At 37.1% G+C, this 26,844-nt stretch overlaps 5 protein-coding genes across 6 annotated transcripts; 2 read left to right on the top strand and 3 right to left on the bottom strand.

Moving 5' to 3' along the window:
• Window positions 1–5,016: 5,016 nt before the first annotated feature.
• On the top strand, window positions 5,017–8,545 carry LOC125223730 (beta-xylosidase/alpha-L-arabinofuranosidase 1-like). The gene is made up of 7 exons (XM_048127005.1): window positions 5,017–5,496; window positions 6,059–6,346; window positions 6,442–6,611; window positions 6,691–6,788; window positions 6,862–7,212; window positions 7,292–7,702; window positions 7,778–8,545. The coding sequence occupies exons 1-7, from the start codon at window positions 5,089–5,091 to the stop codon at window positions 8,347–8,349; spliced, it is 2,298 nt and encodes a 765-aa protein (XP_047982962.1). The 5' UTR covers window positions 5,017–5,088; the 3' UTR covers window positions 8,350–8,545.
• Window positions 8,546–11,659: 3,114 nt separating this feature from the next.
• Window positions 11,660–12,730, top strand: LOC125185651 (NAC domain-containing protein 104-like). The gene is made up of 3 exons (XM_048082211.1): window positions 11,660–11,894; window positions 11,961–12,229; window positions 12,312–12,730. The coding sequence occupies exons 1-3, from the start codon at window positions 11,732–11,734 to the stop codon at window positions 12,444–12,446; spliced, it is 567 nt and encodes a 188-aa protein (XP_047938168.1). The 5' UTR covers window positions 11,660–11,731; the 3' UTR covers window positions 12,447–12,730.
• A 2,416-nt stretch (window positions 12,731–15,146) lies between these two features.
• On the bottom strand, window positions 15,147–18,514 carry LOC125222614 (mitochondrial arginine transporter BAC2-like). Its single transcript, XM_048125325.1, has 6 exons — window positions 18,197–18,514; window positions 18,033–18,099; window positions 17,681–17,776; window positions 16,978–17,494; window positions 16,285–16,420; window positions 15,147–15,590 (listed from the first exon to the last, which is right to left on the bottom strand). Exons 1-6 carry the CDS (start codon window positions 18,311–18,313, stop codon window positions 15,396–15,398), a joined length of 1,128 nt encoding a protein of 375 aa, XP_047981282.1. The 5' UTR covers window positions 18,314–18,514; the 3' UTR covers window positions 15,147–15,395.
• Window positions 18,515–19,119: 605 nt separating this feature from the next.
• LOC125222613 (putative clathrin assembly protein At4g02650) lies at window positions 19,120–21,518 on the bottom strand. Of its 2 annotated transcripts, XM_048125324.1 has the most exons (3): window positions 21,356–21,518; window positions 20,526–21,241; window positions 19,120–20,454 (listed from the first exon to the last, which is right to left on the bottom strand). In XM_048125324.1, exons 2-3 carry the CDS (start codon window positions 21,172–21,174, stop codon window positions 19,370–19,372), a joined length of 1,734 nt encoding a protein of 577 aa, XP_047981281.1. In that variant the 5' UTR covers window positions 21,175–21,241; window positions 21,356–21,518; the 3' UTR covers window positions 19,120–19,369. The 2 variants fall into 2 exon arrangements, with proteins under 2 accessions (XP_047981281.1, XP_047981280.1); XM_048125323.1 differs by having other exon boundaries at window positions 20,526–21,518.
• Window positions 21,519–23,601: 2,083 nt separating this feature from the next.
• LOC125219436 (cytochrome b-c1 complex subunit 6-1, mitochondrial-like) lies at window positions 23,602–25,921 on the bottom strand. The gene is made up of 5 exons (XM_048121412.1): window positions 25,657–25,921; window positions 25,453–25,488; window positions 25,190–25,274; window positions 23,915–24,004; window positions 23,602–23,805 (listed from the first exon to the last, which is right to left on the bottom strand). Coding segments are annotated over exons 2-5 (210 nt in total). The 5' UTR covers window positions 25,455–25,488; window positions 25,657–25,921; the 3' UTR covers window positions 23,602–23,772.
• Between the last annotated feature and the right edge of the window lie 923 nt (window positions 25,922–26,844).

Raw genomic sequence — 26,844 nt, 5'->3', positions numbered from 1 at the left:
TATTCTCGGAAGTTATGGGTTTTTGTCTTGAAAGAAAAATCTGAGGCATTCTTGAAATTTAAGCATTGGTGCAAAGAGGTAGAAGTTGAAAAGGGCAGAAGTCTTAAGTGCCTTAGGACTGATAATGGGCTTGAGTACTTGTCTAAGGAATTTGAGGAATTCTGTAAAGATAGAGGGATCAAGCGCCATAAAACTGTACCTAGCAACCCCCAACAAAATGGGATTGCAGAGAGAATGAACAGGACTATTCTTGAGAGAGTTAGGTTCTTGTTGTTTACCTCTGGTCTGAGTAAAAGATTCTGGGGAGAGGCTGTTTGCACAGCTGCTTATTTGATTAATAAATGCCCTGCTGTGAGCCTGAAATCTGAGACACCAGATTTTAGGTGGTTTGGTAGTCATGGAGATTACTCAAAGTTCAGGGTATTTGGGTGTGCTGCTTATGCACACATAAAGAACAACAAGCTGGAAGCTCGGGCCCTAAAATGTGTAATGCTGGGTTATCAAAGTGGTGTTAAGGGCTACAGGTTATAGTGTATTGAGCCTGGTAAGCAGAAGGTCATAATTAGCCGGGATGTAGTTTTTGTAGAAGATCAAATGCCATTTCTGAGTCAGAAAGATAACAGTGATAAAGCCACCAGTTATCTATTTGAGGTGAAGGTCCATAATTCTCCCAGTAGTAGTGGTGCTAGCCAGGAAGGAGGGAGTCAGCAAGAGAGTGCTGATCCTGGTCAAGGTAGAGAAAGCTCTCAACCATTAGAAAATCTGGAGAACTATCAGCTTGCAAGGGATAGGGTCAGGAGAGTAAATGTGAAGCCTCCCTCCAGATTTGCTGAAGCTGATATGGTCTTCTATGCTCTCTGTGTAGCAGAAAATGTTGAGTATGTAGATCCAGCTTCCTACAAGGAAGCAATGTTGAGTAAAGAGAAAGACAAATGGATTGAAGCTATGAATGATGAAATTCAGTCTTTACTCAAGAACAAAACATGGCTGCTTGTAGATAAGTCACAACTAAAGGCTGGTCCAGAAAATAGAAAGCTGATCAGTTGCAAATGGGTGTTCAAAAAGAAACTAGAAACTACTTGCCAAAACAAGATTAAGTTCAAGGCTAGGTTGGTGGCCCGGGGCTTCACTCAAGAAGAAGGAGCGGATTTCAATGAAGTATTTGCACCTGTTGTAAAGCATGCTTCTATTAGAATCTTGCTTGCTGTTGCAAATCAATGAAATTGGGAATTGCAACAGCTTGATGTAAAGACTGCTTTCCTCAATGGGGATCTTGAGGAGACTATCTTTATGGAGCAGCCAGAAGGGTTTATACAGAAGGGAGAAGAGAATAAGATTTGCCTGCTCAAAAAGAGTCTTTATGGGCTCAAGCAGAGTCCTAGGCAGTGGAATAAAAAGTTTGATGGACAGATGGATAGGCTGGGATTTCAGAGGTCCAGCTATGATGATTGTGTTTATATCAAGAAGGTAAAAGGTGTTGCTGTGGCTTACCTACTCTTATACGTGGATGACATGCTATTAGCAGGACCATCCATGAAAGAAGTCCAGAAAATTAAGGATGAGCTGCAGAGTTGTTTTGAGATGAAAGATCTTGGAGAAGCTAAGAAAATACTTGGTATGGATATTCTGAGGAACATGAGCAGTGGAGAGTTGTGGCTAACTCAATCAGAATATATTGAAAGAGTTTTGAAGAGGTTTAACATGAGTAATGTGAAGGAAGCAGCAACTCCTCTGTCTCAGAGCTTTAAGCTGTCCAAGAGTCGGGCGCCTAAATCTAAACATGAGTCTCTTGAAATGGATCAGATTCCTTATGCAAGTGTTGTTGGGAGTATCATGTATATAATGATTTGCACTAGGCCTGATCTCTCCTATGCCTTGAGTGTTACAAGCAGGTATATGTCTGATCTAGGGAAGGAACATTGGAGTGCACTTAAGTGGGTTCTCAGATACTTGAAGGGATCTAGTAGTTGTGGAATACTATTCAAAAGGAGTAGCAAGGTGGGTCAAGAGGCAGTGGTTGGTTATTGTGATGCTGACTTTGCCACAAATCTGGATAATAGGAAATCTCAATCTGGATACTTGTTTACCTTGTTTGGGCCTGTGGTGAGCTGGAAGTCCAGCCTGCAGAGTGTTGTGGCCCTCTCAACGACTGAGGCCGAATAAATGTCTCTTACCTCAGCCGTGAAGGAAAGTTTTTGGATACAAGGTGTAGCTGTTGATTTTGGGATAGTTCAAGAAACTATACCAGTTTCCTGTGACAGCAGCTCTGCTATCTGTTTAGCCCAACATCAATACTTCCATGAGAGAGGTAAACACATCGATGTGAGGCTTCACTTTATTAGAGATGAAGTTGAGAAAGGTAGGGTCAAAGTTGTAAAGATTGATACTCTTCACAATCCAGCTGATATGCTCACCAAAGTTCTTGGCAGAGACAAGCTTGAGCATTGCAAGGAGTTGATTCTTGTGTGCAAGAAAGATTGATCTGACCATTCAAGGTGGAGGATTGTGAGGTTTGAAAAGTCATCTCAGCTATGCCAGCTCAACTCCTCAGTGAGCTCGGTAGTCACACCAGAAACTAGCCGTTGGCTAGCTAGTTAGTTTGGTAACTGTTTCTGAATTAGTTAGAGAGTTTAATTATTTGTTGCCCTTGAATATAAAATGGTGTGTAAAAGTCAAGAGAGCTGGATTAGTCTCTCCATTGTTGTAATCTTGAGTTTCTGTTCTCTAGCAAATAATTCCCTCAATAAGATTTCGTTCTTTCCCAGATATCCTCTGTATTCTTGATTTCAATTAGGTAGTCTTCTTCTTCAATTCATAACAGAGTAGGACAGAGAGAGTAGTATAGTAAGCGGTATTCGGTTTGCAAGATTATATCCTTGATTAAATTCATATTATATTTGGTTCATGAGATTGAATCTCATGACTTAATCTTAGATGGATAGTCATGTGATAATTAATCATAGTCAACCCCCACCTACTAAATAATCTCACAATTTAATTCTATACTTTATCTTACTACTTTTTTATCTAGTAAACCAAACACCACCTAAGGTTTTGACACAAGACATACGTTGAAACTATTTTTAGAATGTTTCTGCCCGTTTTAATTTGTATCTCCTTCCGTAGGGGATCTCTTTTCCATATCACTAATTTTCTCTATAAACCTAGAATATAATTTGTATTATTTGTATTATTTATTTCCATAAGTTGTTAGGATTATAGGAGTATTTGATTTAGTTTGTTAGTATTAATTTAGTTAAGGTCTTTTTTACACACATATTATAAATATGTTTGGAATATTTCATTATAATTAAGAATGAAGAATTAAATTATTTTATCATTCTTACGCGACAATTCACGCTCCCATTCTCTTCTGTGCTCTCTTCTATAATGATTTCATTATGTATTGTGGCAGCAAAGTGAAAGATTATCCCTATTTGAGGTGTTAGGGTTTGTGAAGAATGAGATAATAATAAGTTTATTTCTCCATAATTTATCATCTAAAAGATCTCATATAAATAAGAGATCTAAACCCTATAAATAAACAAATAATAAAATACTAATTATTCGATTACAAAAGATATGTTAAATATAATAATAATAAGATGATGGTATGTTGGAGATCTTGTAATCGTGCTGGTCAAGATATGGTGTGATAAAAATTACGAGGCCCGTATCAGGGTGCGCGCCCATAACTGTCATTAATTGCAAGGTTGAGAATATTAATTAAAGTAGTTAAAATTTTAATTGTGTTAATTGCATGTTTTATGTTGCGTGCAGGAGATTAATGTAAGCTATTTGGAAATTAAAAAATAAAAGTGAACTACCAAATGTATATTATATTATACGTAAGGAATTAAGTAGTTTCCCAAAAGATATACAGTTTGAAATTCTACATTAAAGTGATACCTAATATTGGTTGAATAAAACACCGCGAGAAGATGGTTGTTGTCGCATCCTTCTAGAGCACCTCCCTATAATTTTGTTCATCTACAATCAATTAATAATTTAATATCATTCCAACCAATAATTTCTTCTGGCTTTCAAAAATGGCATTAAGTAATCGCACTATAATTAAAGTTTGATTGAAAGTATACTAAACAAAAGTGTGCAAACGCGATGTACTGTGTTGATTGCTCTAGCATATGAACAATATTGCTTTCTTTTAGTAGTACTAAATTTTATTTGATTTCGAATGAAGGAATAGAATTGTCTTTATTCATTCACACACTATATGACTATAATAATCGTTAGCATCAATTTTGTTTCCCTCATGAGTCGAAGATAAGATTTCCTCAACTTTATTTTGTGAGTAATAGTATCAAAATTGTGTAAACAGAACACTAAATCTGATTTAGGTAATATTCCAAAGAGTACGACACAAACGACGACGTCGTCGTGTTGGCAATGGCAGTGGCACATTTACTCCAGTAATAGAGACGTTTCCGAAAAAATTGAATAGGATTTCCAAATATAAATACCCACGCCTTTAAGTATACATTGTCAAGTTGATAACAAAGTGGTGCAGAATTGTGAATTTCAGAAACTTTACACATTTTTATAAACCAATCAAAGAGTTTCCTAAATAAATTAATTAAAGTTCCACAATTAATGAGACGTAATAAATCATTGCCAGCCACTCCAAATCTCCAATATTCTTACATCCTTGGCATACATTATACATACAACAAAAACTGTACGCATCAGCAGCCCCACATGGCCACATTTTAAGTATTAATTAAAGCTCAAACACACGTTCTTTCCAATAAACCTTGAAACAAAACCTGTCTCGTATATATAAGAATTATCTTCACGGATTCATATAACAGTCCTGCGATGCTTTCCTATGAAAATCTTGGCCCTTTTCTCTTTTTTAGAGAGAGATGGATAGGGAAAGGGAAAGGGAAAGAGTAAGAAGTAAACAAAGTGAGAGTATTATAATTCACAATGGACCCCAAGAGTTATCCATCACGGGTGTGCGCAAAACAACATATATTAAAAATTCCTCATCTCTATAAAAAGCACTGCTCAACATCACTTCTCCATTCTATTTCTCTCTCTCTCTATTTTTGCAGGGAGCTCTTCAAAATGGCTCCTGCTGGCTTCCCCTGTTTGGCCGCGCTCTGCATAGTCCTCCTGAGCTTGAGGCCCATTCTTAGCCAGGCCCAGCCCGTTTTCGCGTGCGATGTGGCCAACAATCCCGGGCTGAAGAACCTGAGCTTCTGCGACCCGTCATTGGACGTGCAAGCCCGGGTGAGCGACCTAGTGAGCAGGCTCACTCTGCCGGAGAAAATCGGGTGGCTCGTGAATGCTGCCAAGGGGGTTCCCCGCCTCGGGATACCCAACTACGAGTGGTGGTCCGAGGCCTTGCACGGCGTCTCCAATGTCGGCCCGGGCACCCGCTTCACCTCCCTCGTCCCGGGCGCCACTAGCTTCCCTCAGGTCATCCTCACCGCTGCCACATTTAACGAATCTCTCTTTCACACCATTGGCAAGGTATACTTCTTTCCTCATTTTCATCTGCATTACTCGAAAGTGGAGTCAAGATATCAACATTGAGCTTTTGCATATTTTATTAATTCATTTGATTTTATCCATTATTAGAGGCTCTCCTGCTTTTGGAAAGTTGAAGTACACCGGCATTTTGCATTATTCCGGACGTATGTCGCTATCATTGCTATATTCTATGAATTATGCAATCTTGTGTCCAGCTACTCTTTTAGCTGATTATCACTAGCTGTCGTATTTCAGACGTTGTTACGCTAATTGCTCAACTCAGAAGAAAAGCCAATCTACCACAAATTATTCTTTTTTACTATTATTTCTATTGTCACTTTTTAAAAAGCAGGCTAACTACTCATTATTGAAGTTTGCATAATGAATCCGAAGCCTCTTTTGGTTTTAGTCTTTATTTGGTTTGAAAATACAGATGGTTTGATTAAGACTGGTTAACAGACTAAGATTAATCACCGCCATTGATAGATCTAGCTTGTTAACTAAAACATCCCTTTCGATAATGAATGAGTGATTAGGAATTCAAAGTGGTGGTTGGGTGCAGGTAGTGTCGACGGAGGCAAGAGCAATGCACAATGTAGGGTTAGCCGGGCTGACATACTGGTCGCCCAATGTGAATATCTTCCGTGACCCGAGATGGGGACGGGGGCAGGAGACTCCGGGAGAAGACCCCGTCCTCTCCAGCAAATACGGGGCTGCGTATGTGAGAGGCCTGCAGGAGAGAGATGATGGCGATAAGGAGAAGCTCAAGGTTGCTGCCTGCTGCAAGCACTACACGGCTTATGATGTCGATAACTGGAAAGGAATACAGAGATACAATTTCAACGCTATCGTACTACCTACTACTCAACCAATTTATAACTCCATCATACTATATAATAGTAGCATAAGATTTGAAGATATCATTGTGTTTTTATGTACAATTAGGTGACGCAGCAGGATATGGACGACACATTCCAGCCGCCGTTCAAGAGCTGTGTTATCGATGGAGATGTGGCGAGCGTCATGTGCTCTTACAATCAAGTAAATGGCAAGCCCACTTGTGGTGACCCTGACCTCTTGGCTGGTGTCATTCGAGGCCAGTGGAAGTTGAACGGGTGACACGCTATGTTTCTTTTATTCATTACTACTACTTGCAAAATGGAACATCTTCTAATACCTATTCTTTTCCTGCAGTTATATAGTTTCGGATTGTGATTCGCTGCACGAGATGTTTAATGCACAAAAATACACTAACACACCGGAAGAAACAGCTGCATTGGCTGTGAATTCAGGTCTGCATGCTTATTGAGTTTGAAAGGTTGAATCTGTTTGATAACTAATTCAAAAATTTGTTGGTAAATGCAGGGTTGGATCTCAACTGCGGTACTTTCCTCAGCGACTACTCTCAAAAAGCAGTCGATCGTGGCCTGCTCAACGAGACAACCATTGACAAAGCTGTCTCAAACAACTTCGCAACCATGATGAGGCTGGGATTCTTCGACGGTAACCCCACCAACCAACTCTATGGCAAGCTCGGACCTAAAGACGTTTGCACACCAGAAAACCAGAACCTTGCTCGTGAAGTTGCACGACAAGGCATTGTGCTGCTCAAGAACTCCGCTGGCTCCCTCCCTCTATCCTCTGCTTCCATCAAGTCCTTGGCCGTTATCGGCCCCAATGCCAACGTAACACACACCATGCTAGGCAACTACGAAGGTGTGTATGCACTCTTTCTCACTGATTCATCAATGTAGTAGCAAATCAGAAATCAGTCTTTGATAGGGATGATTTTCAGGAATTCCATGCAAGTACACGACCCCGTTGCAGGGCCTAACGGCCTCAACAGCCACATTGTATCAGCCTGGTTGCGCTGACACATCATGCGCCACAGCTCAAGTGGACGCGGCCAAGAAGGTGGCCGCATCCGCTGATGCTGTAGTGCTGGTGATGGGATCGGATCAGTCCATCGAGAGGGAGAGTCTGGACAGAGTGAACATCACTCTCCCAGGGCAGCAGCAGCTCTTGGTATCCGAGGTTGCAAGCGTCTCCAAGGGGCCCGTGATTCTCGTGATAATGTCGGGTGGAGGAATGGATGTGCAGTTCGCCAAAGAAGACCCCAAGATCACGAGCATCCTGTGGGTCGGCTTCCCCGGTGAGGCAGGCGGGGCTGCCATCGCTGACGTCATATTCGGGGCCTACAACCCTAGTAAGAAAGCACACCAACTCTGTTATGATTTTATATTTGTGGGAAGAGTTATAAAGTTTTATTGTGAATTTGCAGGTGGGAGATTGCCTATGACATGGTATCCCGAATCATATGCTGACACGGTCGATATGACGGACATGCACATGAGGCCGAATCCAGCCACGGGATTCCCTGGCCGGAGCTACCGGTTTTACAAGGGCCCCACGGTCTTCTCATTCGGGGACGGGCTGAGTTACACTACGTTTAGTCATGAGTTAGTCGCGGCGCCTAAGGTTGTGTCCTTGGCTCTGGAAGAAGGGCATGCGTGTCTTTCGTCCGAGTGCAAGTCGATCGAGGCTGTGGAGGAGAGGTGCGAGAATTTGGCATTCGATATTCATTTGAGAGTGAAGAATGTGGGGGAGATGAGAGGGAGTCACACGGTTCTGTTGTTTTCAAGCCCTCCGCAGCAGCACAATGCACCTCAGAAACAGCTGGTGGGATTTCAGAAAATGCATATAGAGGCAGGGGGAGAAGGGGTGGCTCGATTCGACGTCGATGTTTGTAAGCATCTGAGCGTTGTGGATGAGAATGGGAAGAGAAAGGTTGGATTGGGGGAACATCTTCTTCATGTGGGAAGCTTGAAGCATTCGTTGACAGTGAGGGTTTGAATGTATTCTCATTGGGGGTATATTTCCTTTTTCTTATGTTTGCTCTGTTTTAATCTTTCTTTTCGGAAAGGGAAAAACAAAGAAATTGGAGGGTGGAAATGGCAACAATGGGTAGAGAATGATTTATAAGTTAAAATCACAACTGTAATCAGTTTCTTCTTATTTCAATGGAAATATGCCATTTTTTTTTATATTATATCATCTCTTGTTGTTATGGAATGTGCAGTCATTAAACTAATTTTATCATACTCCATTTAATAATAATGCAGTACTATCACCATAACCAATTGTACAATAATGCGAACATGCAACTGATTATATTTAGCTGTGAGAATTTAAATGGTTTACATGCAAATTGATTATATTTAGCTGCACCCCAATTGGGAGAATTTAAATGGTGCTTAAACATACATGGCATAATTCAAGTGGACCCAATTATTGTATTATAAGTATTAAATGAACTCATTCTTCAACAAATGAAAAAAAAATCCAAGGTAGCTCCCCATATAGCTGGGGCTATATTTATCACGACGTCCTAAGAATTACTTTTACTTTAAATTGAGGAAAATATAATAAAGAAGCTAGTACACCCTTAATTTCCCACTTGTCAGAGATCTTCCACTTTGTTCATTAATGAGTCATGAGTGTGACTAGATTTCCTTCAATATATTCTCTATCCCAAGAAAAATACCCCTTTTTTTGGACGGCACATAATTTTATACAAATTTATTTTGTGTGTTGAGAGGAGAAAGTAAAGTAACAGAGAAGGAATAAAGTAGAGATAAAAGAATTTTCATCTTAAGTAATGGATCATCTTAATTGAGACAAATTAAAAAGGAAAGTGGATCATCTTCAATGGGATGGAGGGATTACATAAAATAAACTACTCATAAAAAACATAACTACATAGGATAGCCCAAATGTAATTTGGAATTTTTCAATTTATAATTTATATATTTAAAACATCTATTTATCGCTTGACTTATTTATTTTTTAAATATATGTGTTTTATTTCTTATTAAGTGTGTAGCTTAAGTTAATTATATTACGGTATCGTGGTAGGGTGGGGATAAAAGTGGATAATATATTATAGGGATAATCAAATGCTAATTAATTCCCAATTCAGAATCTAGAACTTTAACATTATGTTGGAAATTTCTCAATATATAGATATAACTTTATCAATATAACATGTAAATTTAAATCTCAAACACAAAGATATAATTTTATCAACACAAATCTATTAAGAAAGTTTTATTTTTGTATTGATAATTTTAATACATAATATTGAGATAGTTTTTTATTCTGAATTAGAAGATTGGTTTTATTTTAACGCGAACTTATATTACAGTTGTTATGTTTTTAATTGATACGGACTCAAAATGGGCTTTTTTCCCGACAATGTTCGAAATAAGAATGGGAGAAATTTTTAAAGGGATTTAAATCCAAACCAATTCATTTCACCATCAATTTCGTTGGACTTCTGCTCGATAATGGGAATTTATAATTTCAATTGTATGAGCTCACGTTGTGAAATCCGAGGGAGCCCTTTTATTTTAGAAAAAGAATGATCAAATACACACTCAGCCTTCTATAGGCCGTATAATAAATGATAGGCTAAAATAATTGGAGAAGATGACGTGACTCAATGATAGTACACTAGATCCCACACCATGGTAAAAAAAATAAATCATGGTTCAAAATCACACGCTCATTCTATAACAAGACGCCATAACATTGTGGAGAAACACCTTATTCCACTTCTGTATATCAATATCACAAATCAAGCATCGTATGTTATAGCGTCAAGTAAATGGTTTGTCTAGCTACAGATAATCTTTTATTTTTGGGGGATTAATTATCAAAAATATATTCAAATTCATCAATTTGTTCCAAAATTAAAATTTCAATAATACTCCCTCCGTCCCATATAAATAGGCTAATCGAGGATTACATAGGTTTTAGTGCTTAATTGGTATATACAATAAGAGAGAAGCGGAAAAAATAGTTGAAATAATTTATGGATGATGGAGCTAGCCTATAAAGATAAAGTAAAAGAGAATGAGAAAAAGTTACTATAAATGGATATTGATTATTTGTATTAGACGAACGAAAAAAGAAATTTGACCTATTTCTATGGGACAGAGAGAGTAGCATGTATGAACATATATAATTTTAAGCTAGATTATTAACTAAGAATCAAATCGAATTTATTGGCATCTCCACGGAAAGAAAAAATTAGAGAAAACCACTCAAACAAGGAGATAAAAATAATATGATAATCGATCGCCTAAAGATTACTTTCGCAATCCATTTTCAAAGACTCTAGTTCATGGAATCATATCAACTTTTCCGATCCAGTTAAATTGTTTAATTTAATAGAATAAAAATATTGAAGGATAATAACCGAACCAACCCTCATTAGTTGGTTTACTAGATAAGCACTAGCTAGCTTGGAAATATCCAGTTTTATCTTGTTGGTTGTGGTAAGTAATTAATCTAATTATAACCACATAAATATCTCTATTCGGCTATCATGATTATCCCATAAAAATTGTTTAACGAATGATAATAATATAAAAACTTTGAGTGAATCATAACTAACCTCAAATAAGAGATTAACATTCCATTACATCAAAGTCGTAATGTATATCCCAAATCCCCTTGTCTATTTGTCCATTCCAAAAGTGGACATAAGCAAACCCAAGTAATTAAGCGAAAAAAACAATAATTTGGACATCTTAAGTAATAATTTGAAATAATTGGGCAGAGGTACTTCAGTTGATGTGGGCGTTCTCACATCAGATCAACCAAATCCATTGCTTGCCACAATGCCACGTGTGGTATAGGCATGGAAGGTTGATGATATAAGCATGAAGTGTGATGAAGCATGATTATCAAACAACCAACATATTCACTAGTCTAAACAAAGACACCTTATATTCATTGCTTGTACAACTCTAATCTTATGACAATCTTTTTACCCCCAACTATATATGATCCAAGTGTTCTTATACATTTCATGCAACTAATCATATAACAAAACGTAATATCTAGATCAAATAAATACACACACTCTCTCCTACTCCTAGTGAAACAAGGTTCCCTTGAATGGTAACATATTCCGTTACTTTAAAAGCAATCAAAGTTGTTTTAGAGTGGGATGTCAGCACACCCTAATTTTTTAACAAAAAAACAATACCCTCTTGGATCTTTGGTGATGCCCATCTTCAAAATACACACGTCATCTTCTCTAACTATAAATACCCCAATATATCTTGACCATCAATATACCACTTACTATCTTCAACCATATTACTCCTACTATAAAGATAGTTAAGTCCAAAGAATTGCATTTGCATATAGGTCATAATCAAGAATAATGGGAGATAACAACTTGAATTTGCCTCCAGGGTTTCGATTCTACCCAACGGATGAAGAATTGGTGGTCCATTTCCTCCACCGGAAGGCGACACTGCTACCTTACCATCCAGATGTCATCCCAGATCTTGATATTTACCCTTACGATCCTTGGGACTTGGATGGTACTCGTAATTTTTAATTAATGATTTACTATATTTTAGTTGACGATTTAATGAATGTGCATATAGGTAAAGCATTGTCGGAAGGGAAGAAGTGGTATTTTTACAGCAGAAGAACTGCAAAGAGGATAACGGAGAGTGGATATTGGCAACCAATAGGAGTTGAAGAGCCAATTTATTCAAATGGTGCAAAAAAAGTTGGTGTCAAAAAATGCTCTGCTTTTTACATGGGTGAGCCTTCGCAAGGCGTCAAGACTAATTGGATCATGCATGAATACAAGGTTTCAAGTTCAAGTTCTAGTTCTAGTTCCTCGAGAAAAAAAAATTCTTCCAAGATTGTAAGTGTTGTCGTCTCAATTTTATATTTTAAAAATATGCAGAGATGCATGGTTATGGAAAACATTTTTTATTTTATTGCAGGATCATAGTAAATGGGTTGTTTGTCGTGTGTACGAGGAGGAGGAGGAGGATGGTGGTGGGGCAGAGCTTTCATGCTTGGATGAAGTTTTCCTTTCACTAGATGATCTTGATGAAATTAGCTTTCCTAATTCTTGACAACTTTTTTTTGTATTTCCCATCTTTATATATCTGTATCTTAAGCAATCGTCGCATATTTCGTATGAGATACTAAATACTAGAAACACAAAAATGAAAATATCATAGATAGTAGTAGAGCTTTTTGTTGAAAATCAGAATATGTATTGATGTTTATTAGGAATGCGGAAGTTGTATGTGATCAATATAGTACTTATTAGAAGTTGGGAAATCTGTGTTTTTGCATAAACGTAGTGCCCAGAGATGACTTTAAATGTTGATGTGGCAGTCTTGATATTACGACACGTGGGATTAGAATCCATGCCTACAAGGATAAGATACATTAATTATTGAAAATGGACAAATTTTAAGAAATTGATGGCACGTTACTTTTTGCTTTTATATTGAATATAAATAAATGCATCAAATTTATTAGTACTATTATTATTATTATAAATGACCTTCGTTGCCCGTGATTGGATTTTATACATCTAAGTAACTCTATCTCAATCATACCTTCTTAATATGTACTTATAGATCAAATCAAATGCTTATTTATTTTGCTTACAGGAGGGGTTAGTGGGCTCTCTCTGTATGGTTGGATCGAAATATTTAAGTATACTTTCTTTGGTAGTTTGTTCAGCTTCCTCTTGGCTGATTATCATTTCTTTTACTTTTCGAATTATTTTAGCTATGTTTTTCTGTATTATGATTGGTATTTGGTGTGAGTCTTTTATCACAACCCTATGGTACACAAAATTCACTTTTTTTTTTTGGTGGCTGCTTAGGGAAGCATTCTGTCATTTCTGATGCCATCACACTCAACTTTCCAACATTCTCCAAATTAATAATCAAGGAAAGGAAAATACGTCCACCATTTTTTAGATTTTTTAAGCCCACAGAATCGAAACTCAATTAAAAAAATTTCAAATTAAATGTAATGTTTGCAAGTTGACGTACACTTGGATCTATTTACTTGAAAAGGCGTTCTTTTACAATTAATTACCAATCCTAATATTTGTAACAATGAAATAGTACGTAAAATAGGATTTGAGAAAATGAGTGAACAATGAAACGGTAGTGCAACAAAATCATATGGATAAGGCATAAAGCCACGGTATCCTAATTCCATTAACTTATGCACATGCATTGCTTATCCATGGAGCCACACACATCTAAACCACTTTCCAAAATTAATAAGTTGCTTCCACAACAATCTAATCTACTTAGATCTATCTTGCCCACCTTCATATTTGTCGATAGCTAATATTCAAATAAATAAGGTACAAATCCATAATCCAAACATGTTCAAATTTCAATTTCGAATTTCATTTCACATTAAACACACGACAATTTCATAACTTTCAGACCAAGTATAGAAGTAGTTGTCTTTCCCAGTTACATATAATTATAAACTATAGGAGTGAGTCAATATGCTGCTTATGATGTTCCTAGGTTGAAATTCTTCACACTCCATCTTTATTTAAATGGTCTCAACAACTATGATCCAGTTCCTCCCATTATTATAATGTACGTTGCACAAAAAGGTCTACAACAAATATCAGTACCTTATTTAAAAAAAAAAAAGTACCGACATGCCCCATTGCTACATATGGAAGCTTTGATAAAAAGAAATTAAGTAGATTCATTATACAAAAGCTGAAGCCTTAGTCTCAAGTTGAGTTAACCACTTGAAATAAAAATTTCATGCTTAGGTGTTCAATGCATTCCTCTTAGGATGAGAGAGAAACTTGAAAAAAAAGAAACGTAATACATGTTCATGCATGTATCATTTCTAAGTTAGCTTGGTAATCATCTCACCCACAGAGGCTTCATATAGTAGAGAAACAAAATGCACATGCATCACAGAGAGAAAGAGAGAGCAATTAATTGTGAGCAAAGTCAAGTCCCTGTGTACAAGCTTCATGGCTTGTCTTCGCTTGAGAAAGGCCAAATTAAAATAAAAGTCATTATACTATGATTGCAAAAAATACATGCCTCTCATGGCCCAACCTCAACTTGTTCACAAAGCTTTGACATAGACACCAAAAGGGGGAAGGGAACAAGCCTTTGACATCAACCACAAACCAAACCTGCCATATTTAACCCAGTAGGTGTGATGATTCTAAGGTTATAGAGCCATGACAACAAATGAGACGAACATCAAACACATACGAAACTATACATAGTATAGAATCATTGTCAGCCAAACATAGGAGCTAGCTTAGAAAATTCATCATCGCAATCCACGGCTCTTAACATCAGAGGCTTAAAACTGAGTCGAATGGAAACTACTTCAGATTACAAGTACAGGGGAATGGTATCAAAAGGAGACGGCATTCATGAGACGCAAACCTGTGCAAAGTGGAGGTACCACTAATAGCACAAACTAAAAAAACTCAAGTGCAGTAATGGGTCCATTTTCTGTAACCATCAAAATATTCCAAAACTTGAATGAATACATGCCCCCCACAACCTTTCAAATCTACTCCCTATTATGCCGCTTATTTACAAGTGTAATTAATGAATATGCGGACTAATAATTACATATGCTTTCCATCGTTGATCTGATAATAGATCTACAACCGAAATAAGTAAGCATGTAGACCAGATTGAACAACTAACAAGACAGCATATTCAAGGCTCAAGCCCCAGAGAAGGAGCCCTCAACTTAAATATAAGCAGAGGTGCGCTAGTTTATAGGATGATCTTCCCATGTAATAAGACAAAAGCAATAAAGATAAGATTGCATCCACCAAAAAGGATATATGAACCTGACATTATGAAGGGAAGGTAAACTCCACCAAAGTGTAATCTTGCGTATTTGTTACTGAACAACCAAATTTACTCAAGCATATCTGTATCTGGTCGCAATAAGAAGCATTCAAGGATTTTTTTTCCCTTGCACGTTAACCCACTCAAAATTCTAAATATAAGGTTTTAATTTGAATCTTGTAATTAAAGGGTTCTTTAACTCGACATCAGGTTATTGATAGCAAAATAGTAGCTTCCAGCGATGACAGATGATGCAAGTCCAGTACGGGCCATCCTCAACCCTATGCCATTCAGCAGTAAATTTCTGTCAGCTGGATGAATTCCAGTGAGCCTCTCAAATCTATTCCCTGATTTACGCCACTTCAAAAATTTCCTCTCCAAGGATAAGTACTGCCAATGGAAATTTTGAAATTATATATCTCAACAAGGAAGATAAATATAGAACTAGCAGTTTCAGATAGGTATTTGAGTTTTTAGAGGAATAAATTAAGCATTACAAACATGCTTTCAGATTGACATTTCATGGCAATCCAAGCCACTAGAGGTAGTAGCTATGGCAACACTCGTGGTATTTTCATGCAGAAAAGTATTTCATGATAATAGATATAGATTGACTAGGGAGATAGATGATATATCATATATGCTTATAAGAATATAAGTTATGAATTTTAGTTGAAATATATATCCTTCGCAAGGGTGTATAAATATACCCCCTCATCAAACCTAAGAGGCTGGATAACACAGAATACTTCTTAGCCTGAGAGCAAGGTGTTGGATACTAAAACAACAGTGTGTATACAAAATAGCGGTCCAAAATGCTGAAGGATTATATGTATGGTTTGGTGGGGAGTTTTTTTACAGTACACCTAATTCAGTCTACTAACTTGACACATTCACACATGACCCACAAATTAACATTCAAGGATATCAAAACACCTAAAAGATACATGATGCGAAATGCTAAACCAAACCCAATGAAGCACTAACAAATTAGAAACATTCTACATACGAAGTAGAATTCACTTTTGAAACCAATTTTAGATTTAAGTCCTTGAACCTCTCTTCTGGTCACCAAGCACCATACCTTAGGTAAAATAGTGCATTGTGATCGACTTCTAGTGGTATCAAAACCATGTGAAACAGCTGCAGCAAAGGCACCAGAAACTCCAGCAGAAAAACTAACAGCTACTGGCGATAATGGACCAACTTCACTGTCATACCTGACGGATATTTGTAAAAGTGAGGCAAAAAAAATTAGCAGATCATTTAAGCATTGTTCTAGTTATATCCTACATAATTCACAACAAGGCTTTATACCAGAAGCTAAATTATTGCTTAAAGAAAATTCATAAAGACGGATCTTTAAATCAGAAACTAAATAAATGCTTTGAATGACAACATTAATATAAAATGATGAAAACAAATAATGTTATCATAACTGCAATTATGGGCATAGCTACCACAGATTGATATCGACATTTTTTTTTGCAAGTACAGAACCAAACAAGAATTTTCAAGTTATTAGCAACCAAATTTGCAAATGAAGTATTAACAGAAAAAATAGGAAGACTTTCAGTTTCATATCTCTAGAGAATCATGATTACATTATACATACTCCTCAGAACTGCTGCCGAGTTAATAGAGTATTTCTTAATTTGTTACGATGTGCAGACCCAATGAGAACATGTATTTAGGCAAGACAAATCATGAAGTCAATTGTCTCTTAAAAGATCAATTAATCACATAATCAGAAACCAAAAAAGGATTAAATATATACCTTGGCATAGGATCCATATTCACAGCTTTCCAGTTGATCATGACTTGGTGTAAAAATTGCCAGCTCCCAAAAAATAAGCCACCAAAAATGGAATCTCTCACTATACCAGATCTATAACCTCTCCAGAGAGCCGTCCATCCTTCCAAAGAAACAATTTCTGATAAGGTTCGAACATTGCTAACAGGAGGTGGTTTCCCAGATCCTGTCATCATCCATGGGTATTCTTTCAAGGAATCCAATATGTTTCCATTCCTATTGGTTAGGGTGGATAGAAGGCCCATGGATTTGCTCATTGCATTGATATCCAAGGAATATCTGGGAAGTAATCTCGAAACTAAAGGAGGAACGGCACTCTTTTCAACAATAGATGGCGGGGGCGTTAGGCCAGAAGCAGAAGCAACCTGAGCACGAACTTTAATCATTTCAAATGGAGAGCTTATAAGTGATTCGACTGTTCCAGAAGCAAATCCTGCCAGTAGAGCCTCAGAGAGAAGTAAATGATCATCCTCACGACCATCTGTTGAGGAAAGACTGGGGTGAGCACTGAGCACAATACCATCTCTAATATGCGAAAATACATGGTTCAAAGGATACACCACAATGAAGAAGCAGTCTCATTACCATAATATGATAACATTTCTCACCCATACATCCACAAAGAATAGATACAAAGAACAAAAGAAATGCATAAATTTGAAGCTACCCTTGTAGAATGCGGTCAATATCTCATAAATGCCAAATCGAACACCGAGACCCAATGTCCTTCCCAAAGTCAGCCATCCAACGCCATTATACAAACCTATAGTAAACATGAAAGACAAACGTATGAATGATGCTGCATAAAAGCAATATATGAAACAAAATGAGCTATAACACAATTGTCATACTCTTGGATTATTGGCGCCCAAAATGCACCAACTTTGGGGGTATTTTGGATTTTCCAATGAATTTAGAAAGGGGTGAAATACAATGATCAACAACTGAAAAACAATTTTATAATTACAAAAATGATTTGGTTCGGAAAGAGCTCCACTCATTCAAAGACCAAGAATTACCTGAATATCCCGATAAAACTCGCACTCTGTAATAAACATCAGCTGCAGTGAGCGGAGTGGAGCCAACCTATTTTTCAATTCATCACACAATTACCTAGTATGAATATTGTCCATGGATATCTATGAAAACAACAAGTAAGAGATCCGTTTTACATATATGAAACCTGCATCAAGACTTTGAGAGTATCCAGCGGGTATGTCACGGCAGTGCCTAGGGCCACGGAGGTAGCCGCAGCGGCGGCGTGCACCGCGAATGTCTTATTATTCAACAATTCTTCCATCTTCACAAACTGATTTCACTTGACGACGGCGGAATTTTACACATCACTTTTAAGTAATAAAAACAACTTCATTCTCTAACCTAAATTGCATATTACTTCTGCCTAAGATTAAGAAAGCAGCAGAAATTGCTGATCAACAATCTAGTTTTCAGCTGATATTTCTCGCTCTAGTGTTCTTCTCTCCCATTCCCCTTTTCTGCATATTCAGTTCAGCTTCAAGTTAATATTAAATGGGCTTCCTTCACATAATGGGCTTTTGCTAAGTGAGTGGGCCTAACTGCCACCGAAGCGGATCTCATACATTTGACATGTTGTATTCAATTCATTTCTGTCGTAAACGAAGCATAGATTTTTTGCATTGAAAGTGAATCCCATCAATACAATTCTGTTTATGCGCCAACAATTGACAGTTTGATGGAATGTTGGAAACTATGTGATGAATCTCGAGATGTGCGGCTTTTATTTCTGGTCAAACTGCTACTTCTCTTCCTAAGGTTTGGTTCAACTTTTTTGCAGCGCCAGAGTAATACTCTATGTTTTCAGTTCATCTCAAAACTACTCCATCTCGTATGCAATGTCATCAAGTGTACAATGTGCTTGGCTGCCTCACTACTACTCTAGTAGGGTTCCAGACCCGGGGATAGAGGATCTCGTGTGGTGTTTATTCATCCAGCATAATCAATATCAGTCATTTTATGGGATTGCGTTGTAGGAAATGATAGTATACCATGCTTGCATAATTAGTTTTTGCAGCTGTTACACTAGTTTGCCAAATTTCTGTTTTTGACAACGCCTGAAAAAACTTATGCAGATAAAAGTGACTGAATTTCAAAAATGGGAACCATCAAAACACAATCTTGTTTCCCTTCGAGGGAAAGAACAAGTTCACATTCTTCCAACAGTATCTTGAAGCAATTTTTTTCTGGTGGTGATTCTTATCTAATTGGTATTAGATACTCACAAAAAAAAAATTCACTAGTTGCAGAATTGTAATATCTGGCTCTCTCTTCACTTCATCTGTGTGTGTAGTTGGAATGTTTTCGCAAAACAATCTCTTTACCATGCTGCTGCGTAAACGTTTGGGATGTATTGATGAGAATTCTGTTGTTGCAAATTTGCAAATCCTACTTGTCCATGCATGCCGTCTCTTGTATACTGCTGCCACAATAGCTGCTCCTGTAATAACAACCTTTGCTTCTTCTCCATTTCGGACATTTGCACATAGGAAGGTGGCGCAATGGCTAGAGAAGCTGCAAAAGGGTCATTGTTTGGTGAGAAAGTATTGACACCACAGTTAGCTGGTGACCGTGGTGCTGGCAAGGCCAGTATGGCTGGTCTCCCAGCAGACCCTAGTGCCACACTGCTAGCACTTCCAGTGGCATAATAACCCGAGGAAGCACCCACGTGTGTCATTGCCCCATATTGATACATACTATCAAGAATCAATGGATCAAAGCCTTGAGGGAGAGACGGCTTCTGGTTTGACAAATGGCTAGCAGACTGAACTAAGGCTGTCTCCCAGTCCCCTGATTCCGATTCCTTGAAGGCTTCCCAGGGAGGACTTGTGCTTACAGGAGCAGTTGTAGACGGATAGCCGTCAAACAAGGCTAAAGCCAGTTGATCCCCGAAATCCTGAGGCGTTGGCGCGTCGTCATACAGGTTCAGCAGATCACCTTCTTCTTGAGTTTTTTCACCTTGTTGTGGTTCAGGAGTAACGTTTACTTCACCTGCTGTTTCTTCTTGAATTGGCGACAACGCCTTTTCAGGCTCTTTCCACGCTACTTCTGTGTTCGCAGGCTTTGGCTCGATGGCATTCCTGTTGTTCATCATAGATGACTTGTGTCGAATGAAGTCCTTCATCATGTCAAGTTTTGGCTGGTTGATTTTCTCCACATTAGGATAGTCAGGCAAACGCATGATTCCGACATTCTTGCACCAGTTGTAGAAGCAATCAAGCTCGTCGTACTGCTTGGAGATGTGAGAGAAGATGTCGTGGACTTGAATCATGTCGGGTACTTCCAGCTGCATAAAACGCTCTATCAACGTCCCTAGTATTTCTGTTATGCAATGGTAGATTTCAAAGCTTTCTTTCAAAATGGGATAGAGTGCCACAACCACAATTCTGCTATGCTTAGCACCACCTACAACACAATTTATATCCATGAATCCAAGAAAGATTACTCAATTTAGGTATGTGTATGTGAGTGTATACCTGTTGGTCTACATGCTAAAAACCTCTCAAGAAGCTGCATGAGATGATCAACCCGGCGGAAAACGGCATCATTGTCCATCTCAGACACAGGAGTAGCCCTGACCACGACATCGTTGAAATCACCATCCTCTTCCTCCTCTGCCTTATAGTGTCCATGATCTCTGCCCCTCTCCGTGTGGCCCTGCATCCGGAACTCGAGGAGCTCGTCCAAGTACAAGGCATACATCCGGACAAACGCAGAGTAGTCCCACGCCTTCCTTGATGAATCCCGGAAATCACACATGTTGAGGAAGCGAGTCCCTCGCCTGGTGGCAAAGAACATCTCCTGCTCAAAGGCGGTGCCACTCTGAGAGAGGAGGCGCTGGACGAGCAGGAGCCCCTTCAGGGCCACCACCCAGTCCTTGGTTCTGTTGAGGCGCCGGGCAATGATGCGGATGCAGGCGTTGACCATGTTGCGGGAGTAGCGCGTGAGGCTGAGGATCTCGGCTATGTAGCCCTGGTTGGGCAGGTTCTGGCCATGGCGGGTGGCTCTGACAATGGCCACTTCGAGGTCGGAGAGGGAGCTGCTGCTGCTGGCGACCATAGCCAGGCTAATGCTGGTTTTATCCTTGACTGCTCCCATAACTTCTCTGATCTTTCTTGGAGCCATGCGTTTCTATCTTTTTCTTTTTGAATGCTTGATGTATATCCAAGGGTGATGAATGAATGAGCTCTTTCTGCAGAGATTGATTGTGTGGATATTTGAACTTGTTCAGGATGCAAGAATGAGGATGGAATGTGTTGAAATTCAGGAGGAAGGATGGAGGACGAAAAGAAATTGAGGGAAGTACCTTTTTGATTCAAGAATCAAGCAGGTTCAACTCCTGTTTGTCTCTCCTTCTCTCTCTCTCTTCCTGTCTCACTCCTTCATCACCTGTTTGTTTTGGGGTAATTTGAGTTGTAAAGATTGACCTCTAATTTAGCTTGAAATCCGGACGCCCAGTGAAGTCAATGGGGTTAACATGTTTGTGGTATCTTTTTACTTTTTGTTATATGATTCTACATGGAAAACTCAATACGATAATTTGACTCGGTTTTTATATTGATTTTTGGTAATTAAAATTATCATCATCTGGTTGATAGATTTGTGATCGATTTGTATGGTTTTAATTAACTAAGTTCTGATTAAAACAGGGGTGGTACGATTTTCCCTCAAAAAAAGAGGGTATTAATTGTGATGTTTGGATTTTCTATTCTTTAGTAAAGCATTATATAGAGTATTCCATTAACATATAGTGTTACTAAATCGAAACAACCCAATCAAATATGAACATGAGCTGTAAAAGGAGAGAGACAGTGTGTATCCAATTAGGTAAGGGTATTGAATGATTCTTCTGTTTTAATGTAAATAATTCTCCACCGTTTCTCACGCAAAGACCCAATCAAACACAATCACAAATTAAGAAAGTGGAAGTTGTGACATCTTATTTACATTCTATACACGACAAAGTAAAGGCGACCTACACTATCGTTAATGATTTCTAAGGAATCTTCCAATTAAAAAATATGCTGGCAGAAAGCACTAACTTCATTTCATGTAATCAACTAGAATCATATTGCAAATAAAACCCACTATTAAACTTTTATTCATAAATACAACGTAATATGGAGTAGTATTAATATGAACATATATTCATACACATGCATTACCTGATCAAATTCACTAGTACACCAATCTATATCTATTGGCATCATACTAAAACGAATCTTGTAAACTTGTTTTCCCAAATGAGACACCAATTATGGATAAGGCAAATTCGTGGATCAATTGGAAGATGCACAACTCCATCTAATGGTGCACTGCAGTCCGGTGAGCTCGCCAATGCTAACTATAGAGTCGGTGAAATCCGAATCGTAAAAGGGCGCAAAATAAGAATCAACGGCGGCCTTGTGTTGACTGCAGAACGGCAAGCCGCTACTAAATGTATATACAATTTGGACTTCAGATTTTGCCAATGGTTACATATGACTATTCTATGGACGTCTCATGTTCTCCATAGTAGTACTTTTTTACAATGATTAGGATTCTATATATTATATTCATAATAATGTAAAAATTATGTTCTTAATTAAGTATAGAGAATTGTCATCATATCTGGGTGTCCAAAGGCGGATATTGAAGCATCCTTATCTAAATTAATGGGATCCCACATTTACCGTTTTTTTATATGAGTTTGAATAATTGGACCGACATGGGAGTATCATAATCATATACTGCATTTAAATTGTAGGACTATATACTCTATCTATATTATAACGATTTATATATTGCGCTGTGTTATCATTCGAGCAGTTGCACAACTTGAATCTTTGTTTAACTTAAGAGGTTTCTCGAGTTGGGACTTGCATTTGCATGGTCTTAGAAATGAGATTTCCAATCGCATAAATCAGATCAACATATATATTACACAATTATATTTGGTTAAATTAAATACTCCTACAAATAAAATATCAAAGACCACGGACACAAAAACATTTATAAATAAGTAAACAATAAAAAGAAAATGCACATATTAATATTTCACCTTGCATAGCTCCTTTAAGGCTTTAAAGTTGTATCATGCACTTTAATTTTTATAAGTAAAATCCCACAAATGCCATAAGTAATTGATGTATCGGAAGCAAAACAAATTACTACAGTATCATTTATAAATTAAATAGAAGCCAACTGAGCAGAGAGTCCATTTAAAGAAGCAATAGCAACTTTGTAGGAGAGTCTTATGCATCATGATGGATGAATGATCACAATAAAAGAAAGTAACATAAAGAACAGGCACTATGCAGAACAAGCACTCTATTCACAGGGGCCTAAGGAAAGAAACTAAATTCATTGCCTGCTTGCTCACTGAAGCAGATCAACAGTAAATTAAGGTCTCAAAAATAAACATTAAATAGAGTACTTACTTGATTCCACAGAGCATTTAGTAGTTAATCTAGCAGAGATGCCAATTTTATCCAGAAAAAGCATTAGAATGTTTTTTATCTTCATCCGGATCAGCAAGCAATTGTAACCTCAATTTCAACCGAGGAAAGCATATAAATCACCATTCCAAATTCTTATTTCTCCGAAACTCAAAATTCCATGTGCCCAAGGACTAGCATAGCATTTGTTCACAACAAGAACACAATAAAACTCAAGTGTCGGTCTTTTGAAACAAAAGATGATAATCTGGATCTATGATGCTAATGTGGGTATTCTTCTGTTATGTTATTTAAGATGAGTAAATAGCTTAGTTGCAACCTGTAATATGGAAAATTACAGCAGTTAATCAGAACACAGCTTGAGTAAATAGCTTAGTTGTAATGTATGAACAAAGATGAAAAAGGTTTGATAAGAAAATGTAGCTTACACATTTGTCAACGCAACGCCAATAGTCAAAGTATTGTCCGGTACAGTGCTTATGTCCAGATTCATCACCTTGAATTCTTTTAGCACATGCCTATTAACCAAAAGCATATTCACAATTCCACATCAAATTTCGCAAACAAAACCACAAAAGCAAGTATAGTTAGGATAAACAATTAAAAGTGAGAAAAATAATCACGAATCATCACAAAAAAACACGTGTTTGTAGAGAAATACTAATATTTTCTTCAGTTAAAAAGATGTAAAGATTCCAAGAGCACTGCACTATTTCTGGGGCTTTCACCATTATAACAACCTTATGAAAGAGCAACTACGCAAGAAGCAGATGAATTCCACACAAGTCCAGATTAAGTTTATTGTTTGATGTTTGAACAAAATAGTGATTTCAGAAATTTGTTTGCTGCTTACACATTGCTAGCAGAATCATGTGGAACAATTATGTATCTCTTTTGTCTTGGATAATTATAAGACTTCATATTACTAAATTCACTTCATAGAAGCAAATCTTGAATTCTTACACATAGATGATAGATTCATGAAAAGTCAAATTTAACAATCAAAATGTAGGTCAACATAGGGGAATCTGTAGACAATGGCGTGCAGAATTTTAGCTAAACAAGAGAATGTTTGTGCATAGCATATTTAAACATGACTTCCTTATCAGCAATTCAACATAGAAGCCATCATCTATATATTGCCACTAGCTTCATGCACTTCATACTTCACTACGTTTTGTTGTTCTTACATCTTCATACAGCCACTCATTCCCCAAACACACACACACATAACTGAGATCTCCTCTTATACAACAGTCATAGGCATTCGTTCAACTGAACCAAAGATAAATTTGTACAACAGAAAACGACAAGGCAAACTATCAGATACTAATGCTACATAAATGACACAAGCAAAAAGTGCAAAGACTATTACACTCTGGCCTTTTCTTATACTAGTGCATACATCTGAATGAATCAAAACAGCCTAAATTCCACGTAGCACGAATAAGCCCTACTATTTTGGACTAGAATTGACAAAAGAAGTATATTATGCTACATGTCGCGAAATTCATTATTTATGCACTTAAACACAAGTTATCAACTAAAAATACAGATTGGAACTAGCATGCCAAAGAATAATGAGCAATAAGCTAGTGAATGAAAAAAGAGCCACGTGAACTAGATCAAAGAAAGGGCTGCAGGAAACTACTAGAAATGTAATAAAAGAACATTTAACAATCATTAATGACGATTAAAAGAACCTGATATTCTTTAAGTGGGCGTGTGCATGGAGCCTTGCATCGGTCTTCAAGTTCCCTTTTAGGATCTACAGGCTCATCGTCAGCCCTAAATTAAGGAGGAATATCAAAAGCGTATAATTAATCAGTTAGCAAACATTGTGCACAGGAAAAATTCAAAAAATATGATGAAATAGAAACAGGAAATTAATCTAGTAGATGGGGAGAAAATCAGTATAAAGACCTAGATCAAAATACAATGCAATTGAAATGGAAAAGGCACTCACATCGTTAAGAAAAAGGCAAACAGCCAAGCAAGCAACCTGAAAAAGGAGGAGGGAAGAGGATAATCCAAGCAAATTCACTCAATCAAAACACGAAAAGGAAAAGATAAAAAAACCATCCATTATAAGACAAAAAGAAAATCCTAGATTCGGAAATTGGAAATAAAACCAATGAAGTATAGGAGTTTGAGCTCGGATAAAACTCACTGAGCAAGGAGAGGCGGCAGAGATTGCTCGGAGGAAGATCTGATGACAGGGATCTGGCTTCGTCAAATAACCCTTGGATTATTCAATTCCAACGGGACGATGTGAAATTCCAATAAAGAACCATTAAAACTCCCCATTTTTTTTTAGAGGATCTCCTAATCCAATCTTCCTACTCCACCTATACTCCATCTCTCACAATTCACAATGCTATAAAATAATCTATCATTACATTATTCTATTGTATTGTGAGAGGTGGAGTTGGAGTGGAGTAGGAAGAGTGGATTAAGAGATTATTTGCACACATTTTCTATGCTTTATCGCAGAAATATTATTATTTTTTTTATTTTCTGTTGTTTTTTAAGTACATTTTGTTACTTTGAAACGAAGGATGGTAATTTAGTCATTAAATACTAAATTAACTAAATTTAGTACTGAATAAATAACTCGTAGTATAACGGTAAGAAATGTAATATAGTCGTAGTAGTAGTACACATAATGGAATTAATTTCAAAATTATCAATTTAAGTATGATTAAATTTAACAATACCATTTTCTTTAAATATTTATATTTCGTCTGTTGTTAGGGCCTAGGGGTACATGGGGTTGTATTTGTACTTCAAATTAGATATCAACCTATAGTATTTTCAAAAATATAGTATTCCATCCATTAATATTTTTTAATTGTGTTATCTAAATATAGTACTCCCTTTAAATTTGATGTTTCTAAACCAAATTGTAAGGTGTGATCTGAATATACACTAAGCATATAAAAACTGAGACATAATTAATAGTATTTGGAAAATTTTAAAAATAATCATAATTTAGGACGCAAAAGAAAGCGTCCCTAAGTTGATGACAAATTATTTCAATCTTTTACTTTTTTAGGACGCCTCTATTTGTATCGCTTAATTTTAGTTGGGACACTAACAATAAGGGCATTTTATAAAGCATTGGTGGTATAATTAATACAAATTAACGTTCTTAGAGAATACACAACTACAACCATTTAGACTAAACTCAAACTCATTATTAAGTGTAAATGTCAAGTCAAATATGATTTTACTCCAACAATTTATACTAAACTCAAACTTAAAAGAATATTCTCTATTATTGCTTTTTTTTTACTCATAACATTTGAAAAACTTTTGGGTTTGAATTTAATGTAAACCTAACGATAGGTATTTTTAA

The sequence above is a fragment of the Salvia hispanica genome, chromosome 4 (assembly GCF_023119035.1).
Source record: "Salvia hispanica cultivar TCC Black 2014 chromosome 4, UniMelb_Shisp_WGS_1.0, whole genome shotgun sequence".
NCBI lineage: Eukaryota > Viridiplantae > Streptophyta > Magnoliopsida > Lamiales > Lamiaceae > Salvia > Salvia hispanica.
The sequence above is the reverse complement of the archived record's forward strand: the minus strand, read 5'-3'. Positions and strand labels throughout refer to the sequence as shown.

Bases quoted from the DNA above. Each gene is read 5' to 3' on its own strand.
- LOC125223730 (XM_048127005.1), top strand. From the start codon at position 5,089: ATGGCTCCTGCTGGCTTCCCCTGTTTGGCCGCGCTCTGCATAGTCCTC. The intron at 6,612-6,690 runs GTGACACGCTAT...CTTTTCCTGCAG, and splicing joins GGCCAGTGGAAGTTGAACGG to TTATATAGTTTCGGATTGTG. The intron at 7,703-7,777 runs GTAAGAAAGCAC...GTGAATTTGCAG, and splicing joins ATTCGGGGCCTACAACCCTA to GTGGGAGATTGCCTATGACA.
- LOC125222614 (XM_048125325.1), bottom strand. From the start codon at position 18,313: ATGGAAGAATTGTTGAATAATAAGACATTCGCGGTGCACGCCGCCGCT. The intron at 16,421-16,977 runs GTATATATTTAA...AATATCCGTCAG, and splicing joins AATATGGATCCTATGCCAAG to GTATGACAGTGAAGTTGGTC. The intron at 15,591-16,284 runs GTATGGTGCTTG...TTCCATTGGCAG, and splicing joins AATGCACTATTTTACCTAAG to TACTTATCCTTGGAGAGGAA.
- LOC125185651 (XM_048082211.1), top strand. From the start codon at position 11,732: ATGGGAGATAACAACTTGAATTTGCCTCCAGGGTTTCGATTCTACCCA. The intron at 11,895-11,960 runs GTACTCGTAATT...ATGTGCATATAG, and splicing joins CGATCCTTGGGACTTGGATG to GTAAAGCATTGTCGGAAGGG. The intron at 12,230-12,311 runs GTAAGTGTTGTC...ATTTTATTGCAG, and splicing joins AAAAAAATTCTTCCAAGATT to GATCATAGTAAATGGGTTGT.
- LOC125219436 (XM_048121412.1), bottom strand. The intron at 24,005-25,189 runs GTTCTTTTAATC...TTTGGTTAATAG, and splicing joins GCCCACTTAAAGAATATCAG to GCATGTGCTAAAAGAATTCA. The intron at 23,806-23,914 runs GTAAGCTACATT...TCCATATTACAG, and splicing joins GGCGTTGCGTTGACAAATGT to GTTGCAACTAAGCTATTTAC.
- LOC125222613 (XM_048125323.1), bottom strand. From the start codon at position 21,174: ATGGCTCCAAGAAAGATCAGAGAAGTTATGGGAGCAGTCAAGGATAAA. The intron at 20,455-20,525 runs GTATACACTCAC...ATTGTGTTGTAG, and splicing joins TTTAGCATGTAGACCAACAG to GTGGTGCTAAGCATAGCAGA.